At 35.6% G+C, this 17151-nt stretch overlaps 1 protein-coding gene across 1 annotated transcript; it reads right to left on the bottom strand.

Moving 5' to 3' along the window:
- Positions 1-368: 368 nt before the first annotated feature.
- LOC123661180 lies at positions 369-16189 on the bottom strand. Its single transcript, XM_045596166.1, has 5 exons — positions 16182-16189; positions 15332-15610; positions 11213-11329; positions 1223-1339; positions 369-534 (listed from the first exon to the last, which is right to left on the bottom strand). Exons 1-5 carry the CDS (start codon positions 16187-16189, stop codon positions 393-395), a joined length of 663 nt encoding a protein of 220 aa, XP_045452122.1. The 3' UTR covers positions 369-392.
- Positions 16190-17151: the final 962 nt, after the last annotated feature.

Genomic DNA, 17151 nt, shown 5'->3' with positions numbered 1-17151 from the left:
GCATTCATAGGTCATAAGCAGAACTGATAATTGTTATGGGTAACTGCGGGTTAGGGTAATTTTTATGGCTGTTATTTTATTTGAAAGTTATTATCAATGATCTAAATCTGGGTGTGAGTGCTGAGTGGGAGTGATCCAATCGGAGCAAATGCTGTTACAAGGTATACATATTTTTCAGAACTATTTTTGGAAACCGAATTTGTGACTGGTCATACATCTACTGGACATCTCCTTTCGAAGCCTGCATTTGTCCAGCGATTAATGTAACAGGTTGTTTTACTTTTTATTAAAAAAAACCGTACACACACTACCATGTATTTGACATATACGCTTATTAACAATTAGAAACAGACAAAGAAAACAACATATTTGTAACACATAGTTAATTTATTTCACGTAATATAACCTCTTCTGTCGTGGAGAGCGTGTTGTCGCTGGTTGCGGAGTAACAACCAGCGCAGAAGTTTACTGAGAGCCTGTGGATCGCTGCAGTGGATCTTGTAGCAGAGGTTCGCTCGGTGTGGTCGGGAATCACTGTTAATTTAAATTAGTAATCACTTTATTGTGTCGCTTCGCTTTAGCCAAGTTCGCACCTACTTCGCGGTTCTTCGCAGTCCTCATCCAGCTTCCACCAACGATCTTACGTAGATCGTCAGTAGGAGCTAGCGCTTTATTGCATACGCTAATCAAATACGAAAAAATAAGTTGCAAATCTAGTAGTTGTTGCTCTGTTAACGAAAATAAATCAAAATATCAGACTACCCTACAATAAAGATGGGAACCTAACAAGCCATCAAAGTTTAATATGATGTAAAATAACTATACAATTGATCTATATTGTTAGATTTTATGACTAGATTGGCTTTGAGAAACGTTTTGTAAAATTTTAGAACCCAAGGAAGAATTAGGTGCGTGTAATATAGACTTGACGCCACGTTGGCGCAACGGTTACAGCCATGGATTGTGCCTGTTGCGCTGGCGGTTGCGGGTTCGATCCCCGCACATGACAAACAGCCTCCTACTTCGGAGAGCATGTTAAACCGTCCGTCCCGGTTGTTATCATGTACACCTAATAGCGATTGTTACTCATAGTAGGGAATATATCCGCCAACCCGCATTGGAGCAGCGTGGTGGATTAAGCTCTGACCCTTCTCCTACATGGGGAAAGAGGCCTATGTCCAGTAGTGGGATATTACAGGCTGAAGCGACAATATATACTTACCGCACGAAGTTCGCGTCCGAGTGTAATTCACAGAGCAGTCTCCGCTTGCACTGTTCGCTGATGGGCGGAAGTTCGTTGACACTCTCGTCCGATCTCCGGGAAACGCGAGAGGGAAAACTGCGAGCGTTATTAGCTTTTAATAACATGTAGAAAAACCTTATTTGCATCCATGCTTATTCAAATAAAACGTAAAAGAAACTTCACTGTCTGTCATGACTTTATTGAACAAATACACGTACTCTATCTGTATTTCTATACAAATAGATAAAATTCGAGTGTCTGTTTGTAATATTAAAATACACGGTACATATACCAAAATAACATGTCTTACAATTTTTGTCTGTCTGTCTGTCCGTCTGTTTGTTTGTTTTGACTAATCTCTGAAACGGCTGGACCGACTTTCATTGGCAGATAGCTGATGTAGTAAGGAGTAACTTAGGCTACTTTTATTTTAGAAATTTATTTATTTTATACAGAACTGAACAATAATGGTCACCAAGCCTACCCAGCGCGGTGACTATGGGCAAAACACATGAGTTTGCGCTATTTTTGGCGCAAACTTGTGGAGGCCTATTTCCAGCAGTGAACTGCGATAGGCTAAAATGATGTATGAAGAACAATAACTTTTTATTAAATTCCACGCGAAAGAACTCGCGAGCACAACTAGTATTTAAATATACAATTTATTACGGAGTGCTTTGTACATTCAAAAAGAATATAAAGCAACTATAATGAATATTTACTGTAGGCTACCAGGAAAGATAAGATAAGTAAATATATTTGAACTTGTCACAACGGGCAATTAATAAAACTGAGAACTTATTGATGTAGGCCACAGCAGAAATTTCCTGCTCAAAATATGGAGCAGCCCGACTGGGGTAGTACCTCGACCTTACAGAAGATCACAGCTAAATAATGCTGTTTTCAAGCAGTGTTGTGTTCCTGTTGGTGAGTTAGGTGACAAGAACTCCTGGGGGGAACTGGGGATGTGGTCGGCAACGCGCTTGCGATGCTTCTGGTGTTGCAGACGTCTATAAGCTACGGTAATCGCTTACTATCAGGTTAGCCGTGCGCTATTTTGCCGATCTATATACATAAAAGAAAATAAGAAGTACAAAAAACCAAAAAAAAAACATGTGTTTTGTGAGAAAATTGTAATATATTGAATGTTCGATATATAAAGTGACTTAACTCCTCTTTACTATAAGACACATTCATATTTTAAACCAATAACAAAGATATCATCTTTAAAAGTTTTATTAATCGACTTAACTATAAATTGACGTATCTCCATTGACACCACAGATATATCCTGCTGAGAACATTAAGCGAGAAACTCAATTGCTACTCTTTTAAAACTTGTACATCATAAAACATACACGCCAGATGAAAAGATTATAAAAGGGCGTTTAACAGTTAAACAATAGTCGCAAGAATGCCGCCGTCCTCAAACCCGGGACCGGTGCCACTGGAAACTCGGTGCGTTCGTAAAATATTTAATTCCGCTTTCACACTTGTATAACATACGGATGTGAGTCCTTCCTAGCCGCGTTTCTGCATAACGTTGGTGTGGTAATTGTTACGAATTTATTTAAGCGTATTTTACCTTAAATCTAAATAGTAATAATTGTGTTTGGTTGCAAACGAAAAAAAAACCGACTTCCATTACATCGACCAGTAATACAACGTAGGTAAACGATAAAATAGTCAAGTCACGCGTCGTTAGAGATAGCTTAAAAATTATCTACTTATTAGATCCAATTTAAATATGACTATGTAACAAGCACTAGATTTCTAGAATCACCGAAATCGGTACACCCAGTAAAATTTTATGAGGTATATACAACATAGATCGACGAAAAAATAAGTAAATACGCATTATTTGCGATAAGTCAAAAAGTACTTGACATATCTTACTTCAATTTAAATGGTAACACATGATAAGCACCTTTCGTTAAAACAATCATCGAAATCGAGTAAAGAGAATCGAGTTAAATTGAGAACCTCTTTTTTTGAAGTCGGTTAAATAGTGTTTAGATAACTTGTACTTCTGTATGAGTTATGGAGGACAAGTATTTTTGGTAATTTTAAGAATATGAAGATGTCTTTCTTCCTATAATGAAAATTAATTGAATTTAATTGGAAATATTTATTACGCCACAAGGTCATTATAAGCACTTAACGAATGTCAAAATATATCTACATTTAAAAAAAAAGTAATAAAAATAAAAGGTCAAGGTATCAAAATAATCAGCCAGTTTAAAAAAATCAAATTCTATACGTAAGGTACATTACAGACTTAGTTAATATACCCAGTGTTATCCAGTAACCTTAACTTATCACAATATTTAAAGAACACTAAATCTTAGTGTCTTGATAGTCAACACCTTCAATAATTAATGTCTTGTAACCTTATATAGGCTTGAATTTTTATCTTAACTATACATCGCCTATATGGCGCTATTCATAGTGAGGGAAATGGAAGTATTTGATTGATAGATCGTCGTCGCAGTTGGATTTTGTCTTAAATCAAAATCAAAATCAAAAACAACTTTATTCAAATAGGCTTCAAAAGCGCTTTCGAATCGTCATTTTACAAATTAAAATTTTAAAGTGATTATTATATTTAAATATAAGCTACCACTGATTCATAATGTCGATTCTGCATCTTCGCAGTTACATCTTTGAAAATAATATATAAACTGTGTTTTCCTCCAACCCGCAGTGGGACAACAGGAAAAAGAGGCCTATGCCCAACAGTGGAATGTTACAGTCATCATTACAGCCTATACAGTCCACTGCTGGACATAGGCCTTCACAAGTTTACGCCAAAAATAACGTGAACTCATGTGTTTTGCCCATAGTCACCACGCTCGGCAGGCGGGTTGTTGACCGCAGGTTGGCTTTGTCGCACCGAAGACGCTGCTGCCCGTCTTCGGCCTGTGTATTTCAAAGCCAGCAGTTGGATGGTTATCCCGCCACCGGTCGGCTTTTTAAGTTCCAGCGTGGTAGCGGGGACTGTTTGTGTGTGGGATCCCTTAGTTGCCTCTTACGACACACACGGGAAGAGAAGAGGGGGCTATATTCTTTAGTACCGTAGCCACACAGTACAGTGGAATGTTACAGGCTGAATGCGAATGTGATGTAATACTCGTATAAACTGTGTTTTAGTACAAAATTAGTAATATCTTGTACATGAAATACAACGTCACAAGTCCACACATCTTTATCAACTACCTTACAATCGAGGATCGTGGGTTTTATTCTCGCTTAGAGTCTTGGTGCCTACTTCAATACTAGCCAGTTGAATTGTCAAATTTAGAAATAAATTGATACTAAATATTATAAGGTTTGTTTTTTTTTAGAAAGATTGTCTGTATGTATCTTGGCCGCGCATCGCACACACCACAAAACGAACAGTTTCATAGAGAGATCTAATTTACAAAACGGAAGTTACGAACGATAGTAATTTCCGATTAACACTCTCGTTATGTTGATAACTACTTGAATGTAACTGAAATTGACATCGATGGCGATTCGATTCTATTATTTTTTTATCATATCGAAATATTATTATAATAACAGTCTTTATATTTCTAAAATTATACGTATACTTACTTTTCGAGGATTTCCCTCGATTCCTCTGGGATCCCATCATCAGATCCTGGTTTCCTTATCACGGTACCCTGGGATATTTTCTCTCCAACAAGAAAAGAATTATCAAAATCGGTTCATAAATGACGAAGTTATCCCCGAACATACATTAAAAAAAAAAAATATATATATATATATAATCGGAATTGAGTAACCTGTATACTATTGTGGCCTGTGCATGTAACTTATGAACGATAGTTTTGTAACCGTACGACAGAATAAAGATTCGTGGTGCACTTGCTGGTCCAACATTTATGTGGACTATAACTCTCGTTTGATTGTCTAGTAAAGAATAGAGTACGATGGGGTACATCATGTACTTTTGTATAAAGTGTCTGTATATATATATATACAATATAAAACAACAACAGACAAGCTACAAATAATTAAAATAAGAATAAAAAGCTCATTACAAACACTGATACAAACAAAATAATAAAAAATGATAATTAAAAAAAAAAAAACAAAAAACCCGCCTGCGTGAAGAACAACGAATAGAAAATCAACTGAAACAGCTGAAACAAGATAATTCAATATGCACACAAAATCAGCGAAATAAATAGAAACAATATCAAACATTTTGTGCTGTACATTTAAAATATATTAATACGGTAGTCCTTCGGAACTTTATGCAACGTCGTAGATAATATGCAGTCGGAGGCATGAAATTGAAGGATAAGTCAAATCATTCTCTCTTTGTGCATGTCTGTTATTTATGTCTTTTTAGTCAGACAAATTGCGTAATCGGTTCAATTTATTAAAACAGTTTACATCATGTGGTTGATTAAGTAATTTTTTAGGGTCAAGAGAACTGATAGCAAGCCCGGAGAAAGATCTCACTCTGCTCAAAGCAACGTAAGCCTGACCTTTAGCAAATAGGTGACTACTTAAGTCAAAAACTATTAGGTTTAATATAATGAAATTATTATTAAAATTATTTGTTTGTATTTGGTATTATGTATTTGTTATTGATTTTATTAATGTATTTAATTAATTTTTATTTGTAATTTTAATTGTATGTTTTTTTTTAACCATTGTATTTTATTAGAAAGGCTTCACCCCGAAGTTGATCGTCGCTAGGAGGCGAGTTTGTCATGGCATAGGCGTGGGAAAGAGCAAAGTCCACATTTTTTAAACTTTAATATTGTATTTCTTTATTAGTATTACGGTAATAATAATCATGATATACCTTTTTAAAATCCTTGTATTGTGCCCTTCAATTTGATACCCATATTGTAGTATTCGAGAAAAAAAAAATTTTTTTCATTAACTACAATGGCTTCGCGCAGACGCCATGTTTGATTTTTTTTAATGTTACCTATCTAAGAACACTTGGGCAGCTAAGACGAACCTAACGATACCTCAATTATGTAAATCCGTTCAGTGGTTCTGGAAATATGAGGTAGTAAATAATATTACATACAAATATACATACATACAAGATACGCGCGAAAAACATAACCCTTCCTTGGCAGTCGGGTAATAAAAAACGAGTGTCTACCAGACTGAAGTAAAAATTCTTTAGTTGCCCCTACAGTAATATACGAAACGTAACTCTCTCTCTGTCTATTGTCACTAACTTTTATCTCCCTCTTAACTTCCGTCCGCCTCAGCCTCATCACGTATTCACCAGCTTAAAGAAGTTTTAGCGTAAAAAAGTTTTACTTCAAAACTATCTAAAAATACGGATATAGATTGATAATATTTATAAAAACCGGATATATTAGTTTCCTGAAACATCCACTGTCTTCTGATAAATCGTGAAATGGATTAATTTTACAGATGTAACAACGCGGATGCGTCCGAGCACGCAACGCGCGTCGAGTGACGCAACAGACGGCCACGAAAGCATTTTGTATATGCAATTAATTTGAATGGTTTACGACTATAAATATATGTCGCTGTATCGTGTGGCATAACATCCTTTCAGTCAGGATGTATTTATGTCGATAGTAATTGATTGATTTTCTATACATCGTGTTAATAAACTGGCGTCCGGTGGTTTGTGTATTATATACTTCGTGGACTAATATCAAGATCAATCAACATCAAATTAATTTTATAGAAGTAAGTTTCAAAAGCTATTTTAAATGCGCCATTTTAAACTAGATTTCGAATTTTGATATTGACGGTGTTTTATATTAGAGTATATTCTTTGACTGAGGCGACTAAGGGATAACACAGTTCCACTACCACCTTGGAACTTATAAAACCGACCGATGGCTGGATAACCATGCAACTGCTGGGTTTGAAATTTATACGAGTATTACATCGCATTCGCATTCAGCCCGTAACATTCCACTGTACTGTGTGGCTACGGTACTAAAGAATATAGCCACCTCTTCTCTTCCCGTGGGTGTCGTAAGAGGCAACTAAGGGATCCCACACACAAACAGTCCCCAACACAGTTCCGCTACCACCATGGAACTTAAAAAGCCGACCGGTGGCGGAATAACCATCCAACTGCTGGCTTTGAAATACACAGCTCGAAGACGGGCAGCAGCGTCTTTGGTGCGATAAAGCCAGCCCTGCGGTCACCAACCCGCGTGGTGACTATGGGCAAAACACATGAGTTCTCGTTATTTTTGGCGTAAACTTGTGGAGGCCTATGACCAGTAGTGCTATTCTGTAAGAACATTTTCGTGTCTCGACAGCGGAATCCGCGGTGAGATATCAAATTCGTATTCATTGAAACTCGACAGTCCCGTAGCGCCATACTTGTGAGTGCGGCGACGAGTCGAACCCTGTTGCGTGAGAACGTTGACATTTAATAGTATGAATTCGGTATTCTGTAAGGGGATTTACCGCTTCATACATCACAATTCGAGACTTGATTCGACACTTGACTTCATGCACATATTCTAAAATAAAGTCATAAGAAAAGAATATCGATAAAATAAACACAGCTCTAAATTGCCGCTCTTCGATTCGACACTCACTTCACATCGCTTGTGCGTACGGAATGTTTACAGAATTCCAAACCAAGGTCAAGTGGGTTCGCTTTCGAAGTGAGCGCTGTCACTCAGGTGAAGCTCGATATCGAAATGGTTATTTACAGAATAGCCCTGCAGCAGTGGACTGTGATAGGCTGAAATGATGATGATGATGAATGATGATGAGTGGAAAACGATTGATGAAAAAAGTGTATAAGGCAACTGTGAATGGAAGGGTTGGAAGAGGTAGACCTAGGCGGACGTTTCGAGACGAAATCAGGGACATCTTGAAAAAAGGCCAGGTCAAGAGTACCCTAAACCGAAGAGCATGTATGAAGGGAATAATGAAAGTGGACGAAGCGAAAGAAGTATGTAAGGATCGTAGCAAGTGGAAAGAAGTGTTCTCTGCCTACCCCCACGGGAAAGAGGCGTGATTATACTCAGCTCAGTCAGTCAGTCAGCTCAGCCTATCGCAGTCCACTGCTGGACATAGGCCTCCCCAAGTTCGCGCCAGACATCCCGGTTTTCCGCAATCCTCATCCAGCCTACACCGGCAATCTTACGTAGATCGCCGGTCCAACGGGCCGGAGGACATCCCACACTGCGTTTGCCAAGACGCGGTCTCCACTCCAAGACCCGTCTACTCGAACGACCATCGGTCCTGCGGCACAGATGGCCAGCAAACTGCCACTTCAACTTGCTAATTCTGTGGATTATGTCGGTTACTTTCGTTCTGTCGCGGATAGTCTCATTTCTAATTCTATCTTTGAGAGACCCCAAGCATAGCCCGTTCCATTGCAAGTTGAGCGACTTTAAACTTGTGGACCAGTCCCTTCGTCAGTCTCCAGGTCTCGGCTCCGTATGTTAACATAGGCAGGACGCATTGCTCGAAGACTTTTGTCTTCAAGCATTGCGGAATCTTCGAAGTGAAGACTTGACGAAGTCTGCCAAACGCTGCCCGCTGTTATATGTATAATGTGATTATATGTATGTGTGTATTCTTTGATGAAGAATTAGCAAGAAATTCAAGTCATTCCTTTAAAGATTTTACGATGAAGAAGACTATATATACATACATATATTTAAGACTATATATATATATATACATCTCGGGTCATGATGTTACTGGATCGATTTGATGCAAATTTGCACAGAATATATGTAACTTTGTCTAACTTAAAATATAGACATGTTATGTAAAAAAAAAAAAAAAAATATCACCATACCAGTTCAAATAGCAGCTTTTTTGTGTATTAATTATTTGATTTAAAGAGTAATATTATAATATCATTTGAAAAATAAAGAAATTAAAAGATTTCGAGCATTTTATAAATTATACGGTAAAAGTCACGATTCGTATATAGGTTTTAATTGGACATGTCAAAATAGAAAGATAGCTATGATTTAATTGGTGTAATTATCATAAGTAAAATGTAAATATTAATTTTTTCACGATCAACGGAAGCTTTTTATTTTATAAAAGTAATAGATTGTCTAGATTCAAGAGTAGATAATCTTCATTTATTAGTTTTTTGAATGTTTTGAAATTGTCGTTTCCTCTGAAATAGAAATAGCGTTTTTTTTTATTTTATTATTTATGCTTTTGATAGCTTATGATTGACTTGTATTTTGTTATGAAATATATCCTTTTTAATGTATTTTAGCGTCTTCGGTGCAACAAAGCCAGCCCTGCGGTCACCAATCCGCTTGCCCAGCGTGGTGACTATGGGCAAAACATATGAGTTCACGCCATTTATTGGCACGAACTTGTGGAGGCCTATGTCCAGCAGTGGACTATAATAGGCTGAAACGATGCATGTATTTTAGGAATATAATTATAGTGTTTTGAAAAAAAATGTTTTAATTAGACGTTTCACTTGATTTTTATAATTATTTTAATTATAACGTTTTTAGTAAATTAAAAATATTTATTATTTTAATTTTATATTAAATGAATTGTTTTTCTGAATTATTAAAACTATCATAATCATTTTTATATAAATAAATAGAAAGTTAAAGTTATACGTTAACATAGTGTAAAGTTCCATCAAGTTCTATTTTTTTCTTGATGTTCTTATAAACATACACAAAGAGACTGATATTGTAAAAAAAAAACAAATTTGCACATTAATATAAATAAAAGTGAGTCGGTGAAATTTTAATTACACATAAGTATTATGTGCTTAAATCGACTTGTACAAAAATAATGAACAAACAGCACGTAACACTTATTATTGTTTCGTAAAAACCATACAATGTACGAAATTAGCCACGCTTTTGTTATACACATATTATGGTATAAAAACTTGATTTAATGCTATGTTCGGTGACTGTTATAACGTTAAAACTTTTTTTGATCTTTTGTCAAATCGCCACACTCTCTACTTTGATTAATTACGAAATTGTCGCGGTTTTGGTTACACCGTCGGATTGTACTGAATTATGCGTCTGTTGTTTTTTTAACACTTTGAATTTACTGAGGAATATAATTTTGGTTTTATATAATAGTTGTTGTTTGGGATTTCTAAGTCAAACAATGTAAAGATATGTCTGATTTTAGAGGTTGAGCGATTACTCTGTTGACTTTCTTGTTGTTTCTATTTTGATTTCGTATCGGCCGTAGTTATAGTATGTTACCATTAATTAATTTATTAAAGATGTGCTTTGGGAACATACTTGAGGTAATACATTATTTAAATTTGAGTTTTAGTTTTGAGTGCCGATGCTATATCCTGTGAGGAATAATAATTGCAATGGGGCTTTGTCGTTAAAATTGTATTCAAATATTTGAAAATTCCACCCATATGTTTTCGTTTCCGTTCCGTTTGTGTTGTTTGGTTTGAGGCGGTTACGGGTTCGATCTCCGCACATGACAAACATTTGTATTGGCCATACAGGTGTTTGCCGTAGTCTGGGTGTTTTTGCAGTCCTAGTGGGTCTCTCCACTGTGCCTCGGAGAGCACGTTAAGCCGTCGGTCCCGGTTGTTATCATGTATCTACACCTGATAGCGATCGTTACTCATAGTAGAGAATATATCCGCCAACCCGCATTGGAGCAGCGTGGTAGATTAAGCTCTGATCCTTTTCCTACATGGGGAAAGAGGCCTATGCCCAGTAGTGGGATATTACAGGCTGAAGCGTATGTTTCCATGTCCGATAATATGACTAAAAATAAAAAAAAGTCTACACTAAGCTACATATGCATAAAAAAAACTTATAAGTATAATTAACGTTTTAAATATGATTTATAACGAATACGTAGTTTTAACCATTTCACGATGTTATGGAGTTATTTGTAAAAGAGTTCAACTCACTCTACCGTATGTTTATATTCTTGTTTTGTTTACAGATACATTTACAGTAAAGCCAACATCAAAATATTTGCAATTAATGTTATACTAACTGCGGGTAGTTGCCGGTGTCTTCCAAAGTGACGATGTTGGGCGTGAGCGCTGATATGATGATGCCGACAGGAATCAGTGCAGTTACGAGGTTCAGTATCTTCTTCCATGGGTTGTGGCTGAAAATGAAAAAAAAAAATCTTTAATATTTCTTTGTTTATGAAAAAACTGGAACATTTCAGTACATATTTATAAATAAAAGTGAATTGACAAAGTACGTGAATTAAGTTCGAAAAGCTGCGGTAAATTGTCAGGATAAGGTTACAACATACGAAATAAAATTTAATAATAATTGTGTTTGCTCGCAAACGAAAAAAACCGACTTCAATTACATCGACAAGTAATGCAACGTAAGTAGACGAAAAAAAAAAAAAAATGCACTAGTCGTCACTACGATTTTCGAGGGTTTCCCTCGATTGGGATTCCATCATCAGCTACTGGTTTCCTTATTACGGTACTACATATCTCCTTACCAAAAAAAAAAAAGAATTATCAAAATCGGTTCATAAACGCCGAAGGTATCTCCGAACATACAGAATATATATACGGTCGGATTGGGTAACCTCCTCCTTTTTTGAAGTCGGTTAAAAGGTCGGATGACTTGAAGGTTTTTTAAAATTGTAACAACTCTATAATTATATAATTATAAACTTGTTACTATAAGGAACTTATTTCACAGACTATTGGAACGTTGATTAATTGTAGATTAATTTCAAATAATGACAAAACAATCCATATGTAATAAATAATAAATAATGAATTGCTGTGTCTCTCAAGATTTGCGGTCGCACACAAGTATAAACAGTTAACTCACACTTGCCCACGTCGCTCGTGTGCAAGTTACTATAATGCCTAATTCTTTCGGCTAATGGTTCTGTAAACAAGCTTTCTCTTTCTGTCGGACATGAGCCCAGCGCCCGGAGCGTGCTGCGGAACTATCGCACTTGTGACGGGTAATTGTTAGGTTCGCCGTATGTTGTGTTTTCTGTAATATTTTTTTACTATTTTTATGTTACTACTAGCTGTGCCCACGACTTTGTCCGCGTGGAATTTAACAAAAAAAAAAATATTGTTCATATCGCAGTTATAAAATAAATACATTTCTAAAATAAAAGTAGCCTAAATTACTCCTTATTACATCAGCTATCTGCCAGTGAAAGTCCCGTTAAAATCGGTTCAGCCGTTTCGTAGGTAAAGTGCGAGTCGAACTCCTGCACCGAGGGTACCGTACCAACAAAACTATTAAAATATTTTTAATATATGATGTAACTAAAAATTTATGCTTTTCACATTTTTTCGTCGTTGCTTCTTACCAAATTTCAAGATTCTGAGTTCACGGAAAGTACCTGTAGGTTTTGATTCCCTTGCGAGTGTCGAAAATTTGTAGCATAAACGGCTGTACCTACCTTTTGATTGCGTTGGTTTAGAAGTTTGATTTTTGCACAAGATTTTTTTGTGAAGTCGCTTAAAAAAACTGCTCAGCGCTAGGCTGCGATATACCTTTGCGTACGCTCAGCCTTATCGTGTTCTCGTATGGCGATAGGCGTGACACAACCCACGTGTTCGCGTTCCGTTGGAATGTCGATCGATGAAATTCTTTGATTAATTTTTTTTTAATCGTAATTAAATTTTGTAGTTCATTGATTGTAGCTTGTAATGTGTGTGATGATTATGTATGAAATTATCAATTGGTCATCGTGTGGAAATTATCTGTACGTCATTTATCAAACGTTAAATACGGTAGTTATTAGTTTTGAATGATAGTTTGTATGAACTTGTAGATACTTTTTACTGCTGAAGTTGTTAATCTACTGTATTTTCTTTTACTGTCTGGCATATTAATCCTGGTTATTACGTGGGGTTTCCTTAAATCAAGTCTCTAGAGTTTAAATTCAATTTTTGAGGTAAAACTTCTTTACTTACGTTTGAATTGGGGAGTAAGTTGGTGGAGGTGTGACGAGAGCGTTACGAAAAGTGTGGTTGGACGAGGAGAACGGAAGTCGAGAGTGAGATATAAATAAGTGAAGAGAGAGAGTTACGTTTCACAAGTTTTACTTCAGTCATAATGTCTAAAGCACACTCGTTTTTTTGTATTCCAATTTTAATATTTTTTTGTATATCCAACGAAACAATTTTTTTCCTGTCATGCTTCATGACATCTTGACATCGCTTCCTTGGACTCCCGGAAGTTTTACAAGCCTATGTACTTCAAATCCATAACGATAATATGAGTTTAGAATTTTTTTTTGTTTAAAGTTTGTCTTCTTTCAAAAACAAAATAAAATATAAAGTGCCAAAAGTATGTAAAAACAGGCGTACTAAAAAAATTAAATATCGAAAACGATCTCTCTTAACAAGAAATACTTACATTATACTGTCCTAATCTTAATTAGTTTCCATAACGGAGTTGTTGAAAGTACTGTAAGTATAAAAACGAAAATTTAATATAGATGTTTCTTTTGTGATGTATAAACATACTAGTAGGAGATTTGCAATAATTTTATTTTTGAAAAGAGGGTAAAGATGTATACTTATGGCTGGATATTTAATACAAAAAACGTGAGTGCCTTAGACCACACGACTGAAGTAAACGTTCTGCACAATAGGCCTGCACTGTCTTAGATATACGGAACGTAACTGGCTATGAGAGAAAGAGAGAAAGAAAATGTGTGCTCGGACTTCTTTCTCCGTTCACCCCGCGAGATCACACTTTTTGTAACGCTCTCGTCACGCATTTACCAGCTTACTCCTAAGTCAAGCGTGGGTAAAGAACTTATACTTCAAAAACTATACACCTGTTGAAGCGTAGCTGAATTCATTCCTAAGATTAAAACCGCGTGTATCTATGGTCTTATTATATACACATAAAATTGTTACAAGCTGTCGGTTTAGCGACATAATCAATTTGGTATTTAGTAATTTCTATGTATATTTCATAATAATTGAACGCCGTTGACTGACACTTTCACCGCGAATGAACTTTTGTAATTTTTACGTGTTAACGTGACAGGAAAGTTAAGAGAACTGTTTAAGCGGATAATGTATTAAACAGTGCTTGTCAATCTTTATTCGTTCCCGTACCCATCCCTTAAAGTTTCTACTTTAAACTAACAATTACATCCTGATAACTCTATACTACATAAGTACTTCTAAAAATGTCTCCTTTTTATTACGATTTTTTTTTCATTTTATTTTTATAATAATGGGGGACAAACGAACGCGTTATTATTTGATGTTTAATGGCGGTAGTCCATGGACTATTACAACATTAGACAAATTGCAGGTGAGTTGCCGGCCTTTAGCGGAGAGATGTCTGTACACTCGACGCTTGAAAACCCTCAAATTATAGTGCTCAGTGAAAACCTTAAATTTTATCATCTATTGTTAATCTTAACTTTAAAGTATACCTACAATTTGCGATCTATACAAACAAATGAACGATATCATAAAATGTTTATTTTAAGCTGTGTATTGTTGACATAACACATTATAGTAATGTTTTAAATAAGTCAAGAGTTTTAAATTTTCAGTATCTTCGCTATAAGTAATATCATTTTCCCGTACCCCCTATGGGACGTAGAGTACCCACAGGGGCACTCATACACAGGTTAGAAATCGCTGTATGAGAGTGTATGATTATTGGTATAATAGAGAGAGGTTATAATTTGCGTGAGCGCATGTAGCACTCATCGATTCATGTACTTGTCTGTAATTATCTGTACACTTTCATGTTTGTATCAAAATAAAATAATCATTACTTTGCCTATACAATTTATTTCGTTTGAAATCAATCAACAATAATTCCTATATTTAAATTTTCAAGTATTTTGATGTATAAATATACTGCTGGGTGTTTGTGCAGTCTTTGTGGGTCCCCCTACCGTGCCTTGGAGAGCACGTTAAGCCGTCAGTCCCGGTTGTTATCATGTACACCTGATAGCGATCGTTACTCATAATATATCCGCCAACCGCATTTGAGCAGCCGCTAAGCTCTGATCCTTCTCCTAGATGGGGAAAGAGGCCTATGCCCAGTTGTGGGATATAACAAGACATTTTATATTATATTAGCCTGTAGGCTGAAGCAACAACAACAAATATACTGCGTCTAAAGTTTCACTTACCGTTTCTTAACAGATGTGTCTTTCGAATCCTTAAAGTCGAGTCCAAAATCATCATCATTACCGTTTTTACCCGGTTTCTCTTTAAACGCATCCGGATATTTGTACAGTCCACCAGCCGGTATCACAGGTTGTTCGGTAGGTTTTGCTTCTGAACTAGTTTCGAATTTCCAGTCTTTTATTCTCGGAGCAAAATTTTCGAATTCGTATGGAGGATTGATTGTACCGTGATAGGAGTTTAGGGGTTGTTGGTATTGTAGCTGGACGAAGTCTTTTGGAGAACTGTATATAATATAATTTGTTATAAATAAATGTGTTAAAATATGTTTAAATAGTTGCTATTCATATTTTTTTCGTTGTATATGTATTTTTGTAGATTTTAGCAGAATTGTTTTTCAAGAAACTGTTTCAGAACTAACTGAGGTAGGGCACAGCAGGAAATTTCCTGCTCAAAATATGGAGCACCCTGACGGGTAGTATCTTGACCTTACAGAAGATCATAGCTAAATTATACTGTTTTCAATGCGTATTGTGTATCTGTTGGTAACTAAGGTGACCAGAACTTCTGGGGGGAATTGGTGACGGGGTTACAACGCGCTTGCAATGCTTCTGGTGTTGCAGACGTCTATAAGCTACGGTAATCGCTTTCATCAGTTTTATAAAAAAAAACTAAGAAAGAAGAGAGAGAAGAAAAGAAAAGAAAGAAAGAAGAGAAGAAAGTTGTAAGTATTATTAAAATTAAATTGTATTATTAAAAATATACATAGTAGAATTCGAAATATAAAACTTCCCAGAAATATTATCAACAATGCAAATAAAAATAAAGTTTCTTATAACTAACCACTTAAAATACCTTGACATATTTATAACATAACAATGTTACCTGGCAATTTCTGGTGAAGGTCTTGATACAACTGGTGAAAAAGACCCAATAGTGGCTTTTGTGGGTACCACGAAACTATCCTCATCATAAAAACTTCCTAAATGAGGACTAGGTTTGAATTCTTTCCCTCTACTCTTGTCATGTTCTGTTAAATTACTATCAGATGTATCGCCATCGTCGTTAAGTTGCAATTTTGATTTACTATACGTAGCATTAACTTTCCAAGTTGTCGTATCAGCGAATAGTTTCGTTTCATTCCTTTTATTTTCTTTTTCCTGTTTTAAATTTTTTTCTTTATTTTTGTTTTCTGCATCTTTTAGTTCACTAGAATGATGCGGACTTTGTTCATCACCATAGTCTTTAATATTGTTATCACTAGGATCAACCTTAGAATAATTTTTACTATTTTGTTTTTCATTGTCATTGTTGACTCTACCTTTTTGAAAATCTGCATTTCCTTTATGGTATGTAACGTTGTCGACCGGGTATAACGTAGTTACGTTTGAATTTGTTGAAAAATTTTCATTTTGATGAATTTTTAGACAGGACGTAATGCTCACGAAGTATAATATGTAAATGAGTATCTGTAAAATAAAAATATATTTTAGGTTTTGCTTCAAATAAGAGTTCAGGGCTGCCCTACTCTTGATCTTCTTGTTTGATAACATGGTAAATAATGATGAAAGCGTATTTAATTGGTCTAATTTCTTGTGTAATAAAGAAAAAAAAATGGGGTGAATTGAAAACAGATCTTTTTAGATAGCTTGTTTTAAAGGACACTTACCAAACATAAACTAAATTCTCTTTTTTAAAATAGTTAAAAATATTGGTGTTAGTTATACAATTCACAAACTCAATGACCAGGTTTGCCACCTACAAACTGGACAGTAACTAAATCTGTCATGTAATGTTTTTGTTTCTCATGCAAATGACTGTATGG

The sequence above is a fragment of the Melitaea cinxia genome, chromosome 16 (assembly GCF_905220565.1).
Source record: "Melitaea cinxia chromosome 16, ilMelCinx1.1, whole genome shotgun sequence".
NCBI classification, from domain to species: domain Eukaryota; kingdom Metazoa; phylum Arthropoda; class Insecta; order Lepidoptera; family Nymphalidae; genus Melitaea; species Melitaea cinxia.
The sequence above is the reverse complement of the archived record's forward strand: the minus strand, read 5'-3'. Positions and strand labels throughout refer to the sequence as shown.

Coding starts and splice junctions, on each gene's coding strand:
- LOC123661180 (XM_045596166.1), bottom strand. Junction 1,340..11,212: donor GACACCGGCAACTACCCGCA/GTTAGTATAACA, acceptor TAACGCTCGCAG/TTTTCCCTCTCGCGTTTCCC. Junction 535..1,222: donor TCGGACGCGAACTTCGTGCG/GTAAGTATATAT, acceptor TTAAATTAACAG/TGATTCCCGACCACACCGAG.